The 15,792-nt window shown below is 49.5% G+C and overlaps 1 protein-coding gene across 1 annotated transcript; it reads right to left on the bottom strand.

Moving 5' to 3' along the window:
* Nucleotides 1-3,997: 3,997 nt before the first annotated feature.
* LOC120654997 (putative F-box protein At1g47790) lies at nt 3,998-6,118 on the bottom strand. The gene is made up of 2 exons (XM_039932710.1): nt 5,774-6,118; nt 3,998-5,432 (listed from the first exon to the last, which is right to left on the bottom strand). The coding sequence occupies exon 2, from the start codon at nt 5,427-5,429 to the stop codon at nt 5,013-5,015; it is 417 nt and encodes a 138-aa protein (XP_039788644.1). The 5' UTR covers nt 5,430-5,432; nt 5,774-6,118; the 3' UTR covers nt 3,998-5,012.
* Nucleotides 6,119-15,792: the final 9,674 nt, after the last annotated feature.

The following is a 15,792-nucleotide window of genomic DNA, read 5'->3' as shown; positions in this document are numbered from 1 at the left end:
CAAAATTACTTGAGCCAACTGATCTGCAGGTATTGCCTTGTTGTCAAACATTCGTCGGCACCGTTCCTTCCAAATGTTCCAAGTGCCGTAGGTGAGGACTTGTCGGAGGTGAACAGTATCAAGTCCAGTAGCCTTATTGAGGTGCTCCCACCAATCTTTAACATTGGACAGTGGCGGAGATCTGCACAAAAGTGATGGAGGCTTGTTGTGCTAAGATACGCCATACCTCCTTAGCGTAAGAGCAGTTTGCTACCATGTGCAAGGTTGTCTCTTCTCGACAGTGGCACAGTTTGCAAATTGCATCAGCCGTGCCGCCGCGTTGGATTATCCTGTTTGCTGTGGGTAGTTTGCATTGGAGAAGTAGCCACATGAATAAGCGACACTTGTTTTCAAGTTTCATTTGCCAAACTAGTTCCAAGCGGGTGTCTGCAAAGGAACCTACGAATTAGACATCATAAGCGGATGCCGCTGAATAAGAATCATCTGCAGTTAGGCGCCAAGTGATTGTGTCTTCCGAGTCACTGAGGTGAATATGGTCCAATTTGTCCCAAAGGTCCACAAATTGGTTGATAGCAGCAGTAGTGGAGATGTGTCGGAGGCCTCGCATCCATTTTCGGTCAATGAATGCCTGCTAGACAGTAATGTTTTTGTGCCAGGCCAGACGGAAGCAGTCTGGTGCAATGTCCATGGGTGCTTCTCCTTGTAGCCAACGGTCCTTCCAAAACTGAGTTTTTGCTCCATTGCCTATAGTAATTGCAGTGCACAGTTTGAATAGTTCTTTTACCTCCATGGAAAGTTTCAGTGGCATGCTTGTCCAAGGTTTGTTAGGTTCTGTCCATTTGTACCAAGGCCAGCGGAGGTGTAGTGCACGATTGAAACATGCCAGATCCTTGATGCCAAGGCCCCCCAACTTTTTGGCACGATTCACCCGTTGCCAGTTTACCAATTTCTGGATCTAATGGTGTTCATGCGAGATCTACGCTTAGAACTAACGGATCTATACCAATCATGAACTAAAACTTGAACCGAGAATAAAAACCAACCAAGACCTAAAACTGGATCTAGATCTAGGGTTCTAATGGCTCACGGAGTAGATACTTAGGCGAATGATACCAAATATAGGAACTAATGTAACTCAGTGCTTAATTTATACAGGATTTACATCTACTCAAGTAAGCACAACCCTTAATAAAATTACATGAGAGGGTTAGATCTAGGCCAGCAAGTAGCGGCATGGGGTTCGTGGCAGATCCTCCGGCCATCTTGGTTGGCGAAGCGAGTGGCGTACTCGTACTCGCCGGAGTGGAAGTAGTCGTATTCGCCGGAGTCGTAGAAGACCGTGGCGGGTACCGGCGTTCTTCCGGCCTCCACCGGTATTGTCTTGGGACGGCGGCGGCGAAGAGGTGGCGACCTTCAGGTAACTCCAGCGCCGCCGTAGATCGAGCGGCTGTAGGGGGGCGCTAGGGTTACTTTTGCTAGGTTTTTACTGTGCTGCAAAAGGTGCCAAGGCCCCCCTTGTTAATTTGGCGCTGGGTAACCTGGAGTCGCAACCATTGACTGGTTGGGCCTCCGATCAGGGCGTATAATGGGCCTCATTCAGAGTTCTTATCCTTCTCTTTCCTGTTTTCTTATTTTCTTTATTTTCGGTGTTTTGACCACCAAAAATTCCAACATGCATTGCCCTCCAAAGCCGCCTTGTTTTGGTCCCCTCCAAAATCTCACTGGCTCACCGCTCTCAGTCTCACTCTCTTAGCAGCTTGCCTCTCCCTCTCCATCGATCTCCATCCTCATCCACCACAAGCATGCTCTCATCGATCGTTGATGCACGCAGCAATGCGCATGATTTGTATATATACGTTGAGCCATCAGGCACGCATGCGCCGGGAATCCCATTTCTTTCCTGCTTGGACTAACCCAACCGGCAATGAATGATCCATCTGCATTGCAATTAGGTAGGCGGCGTGGCACGTATTGCCGCTGCACCCTGAAGGCCTGAAGTTTTTTCTTTCCTTTTCTTATTTGGAGCAATGAAGTTGATGAAGGAGATCAATGCAGAAAGATGCATGTTGGGTCTGTGAAACACAGTTCGAACCAGCGGCTGGTGTGGCTTGTATGATATTGGGTACCTGTATCATGTATCTTGGTGTGTGCTTTATGGACAAAGTTTGCCACCAATGTCTTCACTAACTTTACCAACTAACTGAGGTTCAACAACAAGACCATTTAAATGGATCCAAAGAAAAAGATTATAATCAATCTGTAACAGTATGTACTGGACCCAAATATTATAATCAATCTGGTACCAATACGGAAATGTCGCATTGAGCTTGATATTATTCATTCATCATGAACCATTCATCCATCAGGACTGTCTTGCTCACAACTTTGTCCTTCCAAGCAACCAACATACCAACTTTGATCAAAATGTTCACAAAATCATTTCCAGAAAAGAAAGTCAGAAGCCAAAAGGAAGACATGGATCAAATAACAGACTATCATGTAGAGTGCTGAATTGTAGCATTCAGTCATCACTTGTCAGGTTGATGTCACCAATTCAGCTGGTAGCAAGCTAGTAGTGCTTAGTTCCTGGAAAATAAAATTACCTTGTAATTAGCGCAGTTTATAAAAAAGTTAGCTAACTAGTGCAGATAGGTTATGCCAAAATAAAGTACACTGAAAATTTGTTGTCCCCTTAAGTTCAACATGGCCTAAAAGAGTTTTTCCAGCATAAAGGGAGGGTCTCACTTTGGTGTTTCTGAACTCTGTAGCATAGTGAGATCAAACTATGAGGAGTACAATTCCATGTACTAATTGGCTGCAAAAGAACTGATGTGAAGTATCTTGTAAATTGCGAATCGAGGTTCAGACCGATAATTGAGCATATAATTGAGGACTACAATTGCTCATAACTTTGTTTGTTGTTTCAGAGACAACGATAATTGAGGATATAATTGACCATCCCAGACCATCGCTGGAGTAGGCTGACTTAGAATTCTGCAATTCAGTATGCTTGTTCACATGAACATATGCTGCTTCTCTGAAGATTGAAATGGTGCATACTTTTATCTCTCTTCCACGAATTTGATTCCTAATCATGCAATTTTCTAGGAAACTTGTTCACATCCACACATGCTTCTTCTCCCAACTCAAAAATTGCACACGTACTTCCGATTTCTCCCTTCCACAAACCAGAACCAGGATGCACTGGTTTCTACAGAGCAGAGTGACCGAACCCTCTGTCAGACTCATCCTCGGTCTTCAATTCAGCAACGCTGCTACCTATTCTGTGTGTCCACTAGCAGGGAGGGATTGCTGGCGCCAGTTTGAGCACTTGTTGCTTCCTTGTCAAACATTCAGTGAAGAAATGGATGCTCTATTTAAGGGCACAATCTGCAGATGGACCTGAATCTGTGTTGCTCCTCACGGAGTCAGGTTACAGAGAAATGAGTTCCAGCCAGGCTTCCAGCAACTGTAACAGAAGGAGCTTGGCAGTTGGTTGACGAACGCTGGGGAACCGCGAGGCCTTCAGGAGGAACGGAACTGCCCCGAACGCAGCGACACTCCGGCGAGCCGTGGCTGGAAGCACATCCAGCCGCTCCCTTGTGCTTCCCTTCGTCAGAAGCCTCGCTGCCGCCATGCCACCCGTGCAGGCAGGCAGGCAGGCAGCCCAATGTCCAGGAGTATGGTTTGTCGTCAAGACACATGCAAGCTAAGAATGGTGATGGTGGCGCCGTTGGACACTACGGACCGAGAGGATGGTCTAGCGCAAGTTGCGAAGCTAGCCATTGCTGCCGACGGGCGTCATCACGGCAGGCGGCGCGCGCAGCCGTGTGCAAGGTGAGATAGCGCGCGTCAATCTGGGAGAGGAAACTGAACCTGTCCGACTGAATCTCTGTAGTTTGTACTTGAGATCACCCGGCTCCATCAAATTCGCAGTTGAAATCTGTCTATACCACAGAGGCATTCAAGGTTCATACACATTCTCGATTCGCTTCTGTTTTCTTGAATCAGTAGACACAGCCGCACAATTTTTTTTTGAATAATATGCAGGAGTACATCATGCAAATAGCCTTCACTCCCATTGTTTATTTGACCATGCATTGCCACTCTTGCAAATGGCCATCTGCACTATTCTTAAATCATAGAAAATACAAAAAAGAAGATGCATGGTTTTCCCCCTCTGGAAAGATGCAGCACACTCCAAGGCTGGCTACAGAGTAATTGGAACGAGACTCTCGGTGTAGGGCTTCACATTGAACGCGAACAGATTCTTCCATGTCCGCGCCCTACGACCCTGGTACCTCAGACCATCCATGTCGCACTCGATCGTCAGCTCTGAGCTTGGCAGGTCATAGCGATACAGAGTGAAACCGCTCCACAAAACCATCCCATCGAATGGAGCAAGACCCATCGGATGGCAAACATCGGACACACAGATGGAGTAGCGCCGCTTCCATCGTGACTCCTCCACACAAAGTGCCCAGATGGTCATTGTTCTAGGGGATGGCATCTCGCTGGTGTGTGCCGACAACCATAGCTCCCCGTGCAACACATCCAGCATGAAGGTGTCGTCCAGCGCAGGGTCCAGTGAATCCGGCAGCCCAATGACAGCGAATGCTTCATCTTCCAGGCTGAGGGAGAGAAGCCCTCGGGGAGGCTGCTCATGGCGGTCCCTCACTTTGTTCATGTGCCAGAACATGAACCCATTAACCGCTCGGGCAGTCTGCCATCTCTCGACAGGATACGGCGGGTTGGGCAGAATCTCCCTCCAGCCGCCGCCACCGACGGTGAACACTTCCATCCCCATCCCCACACGATCAATGCTTGCAAGAGGATCATCATCCCATGAACAACGGTAGAAGGAGCGGACTACCTTGTACTTGCCGGTGCGAGGATCTAGCCCCAAACCTGCTGCAGAGTGGTAGACTCCATCATGCTGGAGATTGTCATTGCTACTCTTGGGAAGTGTGACTGCATCACTGGTGGCCGGGTTGAAGAGGTAGAGCTTGGTGTCAGTGGGGATGAGCACCAGGCCGTCGCAGTGGGCGAAGTAGCACAGCATGCTGAACTCCCCATCCATGTCCTCGTGCACCAGAGTCGCCCTGCTTCCACCGGTAGAATTGTATCCGGTTGGAGAAGGTGGTCGGCACGTACTCCCCCGGGATGACGTGAGTGAGGGTGTGGGGGCTGATGAGGAAGGACGGGTCCTGCTCCTGCTTGGAGACCGAGCACTGTAGGTGCTTGCGGATGAAGAAGGGGTCGGAGATGGTGGCGCGCCATGCCTTGCAGACCGACCTGAACCGCAGGAGGGACTTCACGGGCAGCCGCGCAAGGATCTCCAGAACAATCTCGTCCAGCAGTTCGGGAGCGGTTTTACCAGGCCTAGGTGCTCGTGTGGTGTTCGTCCTCCTCTTCCTCTTCTTTCCCATCTTCTTCAGGTCCATGGCGAACATGAAGCGAAGAAGGCTGCTGGTCAGTAATGCCTCGAAATTACAGTGCATATAGATACATATATATTCACGAGAGTCAACGATGATCTATGACGGTAAAGTTAAAGTTGCGTTACCTCTATGATTTCATTTTATTTTTCACTACCGATTTGTTCAAAGAACAAAAAAAAACACCTTTTTTACGTTTCCTTTCTGAACAACCAAAACAGTGATAACCAATCGCCTCCGAAGGAAACACGGTGATAGGAAACAAACCTCAAAAATTTTAGCGAGGAGACGAACTAACAACCAAGCAGCATTATGGGAGGGGAGGAGGGGCTTACTTCCCACGGCAGAGCATGCCCCGCCCATGGCGGCGGCGCGGCGGAGCAGGGCTCCGCCCCAACCACCGGCGTCGGCCTCGCCCCGTGCCCTCCTCCTCGCGGCCTTCCTCCTCCGCCTCCGCCCTCTCCGGCCCTCCTGCAGCGCCGCCGCCTCCGGAGCGCCTCTGCCTCGCCGATCCGCCGCCGCCGCCTGGAGCTCGCCGGTCCGCCGCTGCCCCTGGAGCTCACTGGGCTGCCGCGGCCGCGAGGATGAGCTGCCGCGGGGAGCGCGGCGTGGCGGCCACGCTCGAGGCGGAGGCCCACGCGGCTCCCGGTGGCGCGGCTCTCGGCGGCGCGGCGGGTGGAGCTCGGCGAGCGGAGGAGGGTGCGTGCGCGGCGGCAAGTGGCGGACGGAGCGCGGCGCGGTGGGCGGAGCGGCGACGCGTCGCGGACGGGGCAGGCTCGCGCGCGAGGGGCCCGCGCGTAGGCGGGGCGGCGACGCGTCGCGGACGGGGCGGGCTTGCGCGCGAGGGGCCAGCGCGTGGCAGCGGCGGCGGCGGCGGGCGGCATGGCGACGACGGAGGAGCAGGTCGCCGCACAGCTGAGGAGCAGGGCGCCGCTGCCCACGCCGGCACTCTGGCCCCTTCCTCCCCGCGCCGGCAATCCTTCTCCCCACGCGGGTGGCGGCGGCGGCGCGACGAGCGGGAGGGCGGGCGCGGCGTCGCATTCGAGCTCCGCCTGCTCGAGCCGGCCGGATCTGGCGCCCCCGCCGTCCTTCCCCTCCCTGGCCGGCGGCCATGGCTCGGCTCTAGCGCCGGCGGAGGGGTGCGCGCCGCGGAGGCGAGCGCCGGCGGAGGCGCCCGTGGCGCGGCGAGCTGCGCGCTCTGGCGGCAGCAGCAGCAGCAGCTCTTGGCGGCGGGGCTGGCTCTGCGTGATGCTTGGAGCGGCGGCCGGCGCGATCGACAGCGGCGGCGAGTGACGGCGCCGGGCGGGTCGGCGGCTGCGACGGCCTCCCCAACCTCCTCGGCACCTCGGCTTCCGCGCGGCGGCGGCCCTGTCTCTCCCCGCTCACACGCCGATGGTTGGGATGGCGCGCGATGTGCGAGCCCCTCACACCACGTACCGTAGCTCCTCTACCTGCGCTTGATTTAGCGTGTGGAGAGCGATACGAGGAGAGAGCGCTCGGTTTAGAGTACCCCGCTGCAGCGTTTTTTCCGGTAAACTCGTACTCTAGGATGGGCATAGCGTATCCATAGCGTAGCCAGTGCAGTGAGCCTGATAGATGGCGGTCAGATCGAGTCGCTTTGCTAGTAAAAAAAAAAGGTTGCACCCCACTGATAAACAGGGTTCGGTTCTATGAGCTTACATCATCAGTCTCTAGACAGTACACTACTTGCACTCGAAAAAAGAGAGAAAATTCTTTTTGACGTCGACATCCCGAGGCAAGTCAATCTTACTTTCTCCCTCCGTTCTAAATTATAAATCATTCCAAGAATCTTGGATAATCAAATTATTTCAAAATTTGACCAAAATTATAGAGAAAAATACAAAAAATTACGACATCAAATATATATACTATAAAAATATAACCAATAATGATTCTAATGATACTTAATTGGTATCATAAATGTTATTATCTTGTTGTACAAATTTGGTCAAATCTAAAAAAATTTAACTCTCCAAGATTCTTGTAATGACTTATAATTTGAAACGGAGGGAGAATCTTGCATCTGGATCCATAATCAATTAATTAACTAAGAGTATATTGCTCCCTTCACTGGCGGAGCTAGGTGTAAGCAAAAGTGGGCTATGGCCCTTCCTTGCCATGCAAAATTTCCATTAAATAAATAGTAAATTTGACACTAATTATTGATTTAGTACCTCAATTACCAAAAGCTGCCCCCCTAATTCTTTGTTCTGGCTCCGCCACTGGCTCCCTTCACACAATCTATACATTTATCTAGTAGTTGATTGCGGTAGTCGTTTGGCAACATTATTATTGGTCCTCTTAGGGATGACGCTGCTGGGATTACATTCTGAGACTGGAAAGGGATGCTCCAACTGCAGGAGACGCTGACACAGTACATACCCTGGAGACACAGCCTGCATGCTAGCTCCGGCTCCGTCGGATGGCACGTTAGAATTGCCCCGGCCCGTCAGTGACGGGATCGTCGACGGTGGGCCGTGTGCGGATCGGAATGAAACGGCCGATTCAATGAGGTCAGAATCAGACCAACAAGTATATATGGCCGAGGCTGGTAAGTGGTAATGGTTGGACGTTTTGTCGGTTGGGTTAGGATTGGCCTACCCGGCCGCGCTCCACGCCGTGCAGTTTTTCCAGCTGATCCACCCACGCACAAGCGCTCGGATACAAACCAGCACGCATAATTTTTCTTTTAATTCGAAGCATAATAACACGTGAGAGAGCCCCACCATGAACGTTGACAATCCTAATGGCACAAAATATAATAAATAATGAAAATGCGAGATGTTTTCAGATACAAGAATGAGTCAAACCTCTCGTCCGTAAAATAGACCACCACGTCTGATATTGTCTAAGATTCTAGATATTCCTAGCTACTCCCTCCGTTCGAAATTATAAATTATTCTAAAAATCTTGTAGAGTCAAATTTTTTTAAGTTTGATCAAATTTATACAATAAGATAATAATATTTACGATACCAATTAAGTATCATTAGATTATTTATTAGTTATATTTTATAGTATACATATTTGATGTCATAAATCTTTATTTTCTCTATATAATTGTGATAAAACTTTGAGATGGTTTGACTCTCCAATATTCTTGAAATGACTTATAATTTGGAACGGAGGGAATAGTTCATAAACCGCTAAGAGTCCATTGATTCGGAATTTCTGGATCCATCAAGATATTATATTTTTCTCCCTCCTTTTTTTTTTTACGCACCAAATGGTACTGTCATTTCTAAAAAAAAATATGATAATGTCATTACAACCTACTATTCCCCATCTCGATCGGAATTTTCCCGTGTTCAAGACTGGTCATATCATGACTCGCAAATGATATACTCTCCCTCCGTCCCAAAATAAATATAATTCTAGAGTTCAAAATTTATCCCACAAAATATGTTAACTTTGATCCACCTACCAAAAAAGACAAACCAATTTCCGAAATATTCTCACAAAAGACAACTAACATCTCATTCACTTATCAAAAAAATAAATATTATTTTTGTAATTTTACACCTACTATTAATTTATATCTCAGTCCTAAAATTATATTTATTTTGGAACGGAGGAAGTATATCTCTAACACTAGCATGACATTTGTGCCCGGCCGCTTTTTTGCACTTCGACGTGCATGTGTCTGCACCGCGATCGTGCATGGTCAACCAAACGGTGCTCTGACTGATCTCATCAGCTGTCAGTGTCAGTCAACGCACCTCCGGATGTGCGCCTATGAGTGTGTTTAGTTGGTGAATAAATTTGGATTTTTGGTACTGTATTTAATCTTCTACGTATGTGTTCTAAAATTTGATGTGATGGGTACTGTGCAATTTTTTTAAAAAACTATACAAGGCCTATGTTAGCCAATCTGTCCATGCGTGTAGCCGTGATGAGTGCAAGTTGTGTACATTCACACACGCCGCCGTACGTACCCTTCCAATAACGTCGCTTAAAAAATAGTGTGTTTCCACATCAATTGATTGAAATTTATATTATCTTTCAATCACCAGCTATAGTCGTGGATTTTTGATCCTACGGCTCCACGTCCCGTGTAGTAGCTTCTCTGTTCACCGGGCCTGTAACATACTATTTGTGCCTGTGAAAAAAAAGTTATCGGGCGCGAATATTTATTGCAAAAAAACCGTTAGCTTCTTGAGGCTACTCCACTCCACTAGCTACGTGTTTGTATTTTTTTGGGGGCCTGTTAGCAGTGTTGTTTCTTTTTCTTATTTGTTGTTGACAGCCCAATTACATCTGAAGCCCATTACCCATTAGCTACGTGTTACAGCCTAGAAAAAGAAAATAGGCGTCCCAAAGAATTGTACATATCTGCACTAAGTTACAATGGCAAGGTGATGCTGGGAAGAGCACGTTGCTTTTGAAGAAACAAACATTTACACTGGGTTGATAATGGAACAAATTAGAAACTCACAAGAAAAACCATATTATCAACATCCAACGGAGGTACTACTTGGACTGGGAAAATAATGCATACATATTGTGTGAATTTAGAATATATCACTCAGTTTTTTCTTCTTACGGACATACATTATAACTTTGTGCTTTCTTGGTTGGACTGGACATACAGCATTTTGGTTGGACACATACATCATCATATCCTTTGGGTGCATTTGGTCATGATCAGAATCTAACATGTATGAGTGAACAGGTCCCACAGGTGAGTAAAAGAATTATGGTTTCCTGTAGTGTCTGCTTCTTGTATTTAAAGTCCAATTGAAATGAAAATGAAGTCCTGTGGTGCTTGCACCTCTTATAGATTCTCAAGGTAGAAAGCAGGCAAAAAAGATCAATGCTTCCACACAAGTGTTCCTACCACAATAGTCACAATGAAGACGACTACCCCCTCCTCCTCCCTCAGAAGAAGGCGCTGCTGGAAGAGGCGCCTTAGGTGTAGGGGCGACAGCCGGAGACGAAGAAGACCGAGCAGCCAATACTGAAGAAGTCGAAGACTACAATATACCAGCATTATGAAGACGCAGCTCCTCATTACGAACAGCAGGAAGGACTCCATCAAACAAATACAGGGGTCATGAGAAACCAGCTGAGCTCGAAGCTTCTCAAACTCATCACGAAGACGACTCATGAACTCATAAGTGCGCCTAGTCTCCATAGCAACCTTATGAGCCTTACACGAGTCACAAGTGCTGGGTGACAATGGAGGACCGATGGAATCAAGCTGAGTCCACACTGCAGATATCTGAGCATAGAAATCCTCAATTGCAGATATCCTGGCACAACAGCTATTCCTGACGCAGAGCAGCAAAGTAGGTAGACTGACTGGTGGGCTCATAACGCTCACGAAGAAAAGCCCACATCTGATATACATGGTCCAAACCAGCAATATCTGCAGAAAAACCTCCATACTAGCAGCAAGAACAGCACCAACACGAGCATCCTCATCTGACCATGTCCTGTATGCAGCAAACTGAGACACATATGACTCCATACTAGCATCATAGTCATAAAGCAGCTTCGTCTTCACGTCATCAGTAGCTTTATCAGGAATAGTAGGCTTGACAAGAACAACGAGAACAGGTGGGCAGTGTATATCACCAATGAGAAACTCCCAAAGACGGAGACCACACATGTGCCAGCGTAGACGAGGAACCCAGTCATAATAGTTCGTGCCATTGAAAAGCACAGGACATTGCATAATCTGCACACCACCGAACGACAGAATGGAAGAGGACGACATCCCAAACAACAATGGGTGATGGCGAGAGCGCAAAGGAAAAGCGGCGGTCGACGGTGAGAGCGCAAAGAAAAAGCGGCGGTAGCAGCAACAGTTTTTTTAAGGAATAAGTCAAATTTACCCCCCTAAACTTGTCATGAAGTATGGAAAACCCCCCCAAACTGCAAAACCAGAAATCATCCCCCCCCCCTCAACTCTTCAAACCAGGCAAATAACCCCCCTCGCTGGTTTTCAATGTGGTTTTCGTTGACGTGGCAGGCGGGGCCCACATGTCATCCTCTCCTCTCTATTTCTCTCATCCCCTGCCTCCCTTCCTACAGCGCCGCCGGCCTCTGCTCTTGCTGGCCACGCCGATCGACGCCGCTGCCGCCCATCAACACCGCTACCGCCCTCGCCACCATCCGCCACCCACCCCCACGCCTCGCCACCGGGCCACTGCGCCGAGCCGGCCGGCGCAGGAGCAGCCGACGCGCAAATCCGACCACCGCCGTCCAGGAGAGAGAGAGAGAGAGAGAGAGAGAGAGAGAGAAATGGGACGTCAGGATCCAACCGCCTGGACGCGGCAGCACTCGTCCCCTGGCCGGAATCGACTCCGGCGGCAGCAGATCGAGATCCCAGCACGAAATCGAGGAGAGCGGAATCAGGGGCGGCGACGCTCATCCCGGCATGATTTGAGCCGGCAGCGGCTCCGATTCCGCCCGGACCACCTCTTCCCCGCCACGGATCGAGCAGTAGCGAGGCGATGTGTGCTCTCCTGCACGGCGGGGAGAGGAAGGAGCTCAAGGGCCGCGCGCCATGGTCGGAGCTCGAGGGCCTCCGCCATGGCCAGAGCTCAAGACCCGAGCGGCATGGCCAAAGCTCGAGGGCCGCCGCCATGGCCGGAGCTCGAGGGCGGCGTGGCTCGGCGGCGTGGCTCGGCGGCACAGCGCCTTGTGCGGCGCGGCGTGGGGGTGGGTGGCGATTGGCGGCGAGGGCGGCAGCGGGCGGCAGTGGCGGTGGTCGGCGACGGCGGGTGGTAGCAACAGAGGTGGGGGTGGCCGGCAAGAGCAGAGATGAGGCCGGTGGCGCTGCAGGAAGAGAGGCAGGGCAGGAGAGAGAGAGAGAGAGGGAGAGAGGAGAGGATGACATGTGGGGCCCGCGGGCTGACACGTGGGGCCCACCTACCACATCAGCAAAAACCACTGTGAAAACCAGTCAGGGGGTTATTTGCCCGGTTTCAAAAGTTGAGGGGGAAATGATTTCTGGTTTTGCAGTTTAGGGGGGTTTTCCGAACTCCTTGACAAGTTTAGAGGGGTAAATTGGACTTATTCCTTTTTTTAAATACCCTACTGATAAATGTGAGGCAAAGGAAAACGAGAGAACCAGTCGCAGGCACCAGATCAGAACAATAGTTCTCTTCTTTTTTTTACAAACGAGCCTTATCTCCTGTGTAAGGCTCGATTGACTTCGAGCAAAACAGAGGTGAGGCGGACGGCGATAGCTCGAGGCGGGACGACTGCCTGAGATGCAGCCTTGAGCGTTGGCGCGGCCCGAAGCGCGGCCGCAGGTGATGGAGAGGCGGCGGCGCGACGGATCCCGGCTTCTAGCGGCGGTGTCACGTACTCGACGCGAGTAGAGGAATTGATGGCCCGACGGCGCGGCCACAGGGAAGGTGGCGGCGCGACCACGAGCGGGCGGGGATTGATGGGGAGGCTGCAGAACGACGCACCTGGCACGCAAGTGCAACGTGTATGGCAGGATTAGGAGAGAAAGAAAGTCTAACTCTAAATTTTAGCTCTGTAAACCATGTTATGAATAGCACTTTTATTCAATATGAGGGCTCTAGGCCCGAATATGTACATGTATAGACATTAGAAAATACTCCATCCATTCCAAATTATAAGTCATTCCAAGAATCTTAGAGAGTCAAAGTTTGTCAAATTTGACTAAATTTGTATAATAAGATAATAACAATTATGATACCAATTAAGTATCATTAGATTCATTATTAGTTATATTTTCATAATATACTTATTTGATGTCATAAATTTTTTTTTGTTTCTTTCTATAATCTTAGTCAAATTATGAGATGGTTTGACTCTCCAAAATTATTAAAATGACTTATAATTTGGAACGGATGGAGTATATATAATGGTGAAACTACAAAATGTACATATACATCTAACATGCAGGAGCACTGCTATGTCAATCAAGAAAGGGGATAAAAAAAGTCAATCAAGAAAGGGGAAGCAGTTCAAAGTTCTTACAATAGAGACATTACATAAATAAAGTAGTCCTCAAATTCAAGGTAAAAGCAGCCGAAGCTAACTCATGGCCACCACAGGCCATTCTTCTGTCATTGATTTCTCCCTTGATCTCCTGCATGACCGTGATTGCCGATCCCAACTGTTGATTGAAAACCCTACTATTCCTCGCTTTCCTAATGTTCCAGGCTGCATAGATCATCATTGCGGCCTTCAGCTTTCTTGTCTTGTTAGGCAGGTTAGCAAGCTCCTTTTCTTTTCTTTTTTTTAGAGCAAACTGTGGGGGAGATCCCCACAGTGTAAAAAAGATTATATTAAAAAGGCAAAGCAAGCTCCTTTTCTCACCAATCTAAGATCTGCTGGATAGTTGTAGCTAATTTTTGGATTTGGATACTGTAGCACTTTTGTTGTTATTTGTCAATTAATATCCAATCATGGACTAATTAGGCTTAAAAGATTTGTCTCGTCATTTACAGTTGAACTGTGTAATTAGTTATTTTTTTCAACTACATTTAATGCTTCATGCATGTGTTTGAAAATTCGATGTGACGGATACTGTAGGAAAATTTTTGGAAACTAAACAGGGCCTAAGTTTTGTGTCCACGTGACCATTCTGGATGGTCAGTTCTGAAGCAGTTGCAGTTTGCCTCTGCATCGTTTCTTCATTCCTTTTTGGTTTTTCCATGGATCCTGAACCTGAGCTACCTTGTTTCGTAACCTGCACAACGGTTCTGAAACCACAGCAAGGTCAGCTGCAGAAATTCAAAATGCACACACCTCACACACTGTCAGACGTTAATCATGAGATCTGGCATTCACCTAAAAAGTTTATGTTAAGGGTCTGTATAGTTCATTTTGGATTTTGGATTTTTGGATTTTAGAAGGGAATCTTTCAACATTTGAAGTATTAAATGTAGACTAATCACAAAACTAATTATAGATCTCGTCTGTAAACTACGAGACGAATCTAATGAGTCTAATTAATCTATTATTAGAGCATGTTTACTATAGATTTACGGTAGCAATTTAGTGTCTAATCACGCCCTAATTAGGCTCATTAGATTCGTCTCCCGATTTACAGTCCATTTGTGTAATGTGATTTAATTTTCAACTATATTTAATACACCATGCAGATAATTTACAAAAATTTTGGATTTTAGGATTTTGGATCTAAACACGGCCTAAATCATACGGCCAGATGAAGCTCACGACAACTTTGGGACTGCTTCCCTATTGTAATATCGCTTTCGACTGTTCTCAACCATTTTCATCCCTACATATTCCAGGCTAACTGTTAGCCTGTTGGGCTTGGGCCCCCGTGCCGGCCTTCCCGGCTGGCGGCTGGGCTTTGGATGGGCTGTGCGCGCCTGGGTCGGCCGGCGGATCCGATCCATGTGCAATGCAGCGGCGCTCGACGCGACGCGTGGTCCGGCTAGCTGCGGCCGTGTGGCTTCGCTGTCGTGGACTTGCCACTCCCGCTCGCCGTCTATCCGCAGTTCCGCACGAGCCCAGTGCCGCCCGCAGCCGGGCGGCGGCGTGTTGCGCGTGAGATAGCACAGGCGTAGAGCAGAGCCCGCGCGCACTGGCTTCCACTTACAGCTTCTGTTAATGGAAGCCTTAGGGCACCCACAACCCACTACTATATTTTTGATTTTCAGAGGCGTGCATTTCCGATTTCCAGAGGCGTTTTTTTGGAAACGTCTCAGAGCTATCATAAGTGTTAATATAATATTTTCAGAGGCGTTTTTTTGTCCGCCTTTGTTAATCAAAAAAATAAATAAAAAAATAGGCGAGCCCGGCGAGCCCATCTAGGCCCGGCGAGCCCATCTGAGCGGTCGGTCGGCCGCCTGCCGCGCCACCGCCGGCCGAGGCAGGGACCTCCACGTGCCCTGGCCGGTCGGGGCCACACGGCTCGGGCCCCCGCGCCGCTTGCCAAGGTCCACGCGCCGCCGGCCGCGGCCTCTGCGTCGCGTTCACCCCGGGCCACCTCCTCCGCGTTGCGCCCGCCGCCGGCCCGAGGTCGCCTCCACCGCTGCCGAGGCGCCCCGCCCACCCTGTGGCCGGATCTGACCTCCACGCGCGGGGCGAGGGGCCCGCGTTCGGCCGCAGCGAGCAGGGCGCGGGGGCCGGGGGGGTGGCCGGATTCGCAGGGGGCCTGTGCGCCGTCGCCGCAGGTGGCCCTCGCCGCTTGGGGGCGCCTGGGCGCTGAGTTCTCGTGCCGGCAGCTGGTGTGGAGAGTGAGAGGGAGAGAAATGAGAACTCCAAACCCTAATATATGTGTGTGTGTGTGTGTGTGTGTGTGTGTGTGTTTGTTTGTGTGTGTGTGTGTGTGTTTGTGTGTGTGTGTGTGTGTATTATTGGGTTTTTTGGGCCAA

Source organism: Panicum virgatum, chromosome 1N, assembly GCF_016808335.1.
Source record: "Panicum virgatum strain AP13 chromosome 1N, P.virgatum_v5, whole genome shotgun sequence".
Classification (NCBI taxonomy): domain Eukaryota; kingdom Viridiplantae; phylum Streptophyta; class Magnoliopsida; order Poales; family Poaceae; genus Panicum; species Panicum virgatum.
Note: the sequence above shows the minus strand (reverse complement) of the source record. Positions and strands in the feature narration are given on the sequence as shown.

Coding starts and splice junctions, on each gene's coding strand:
- LOC120654997 (XM_039932710.1), bottom strand. CDS start 5,429: ATGGGAAAGAAGAGGAAGAGGAGGACGAACACCACACGAGCACCTAGG.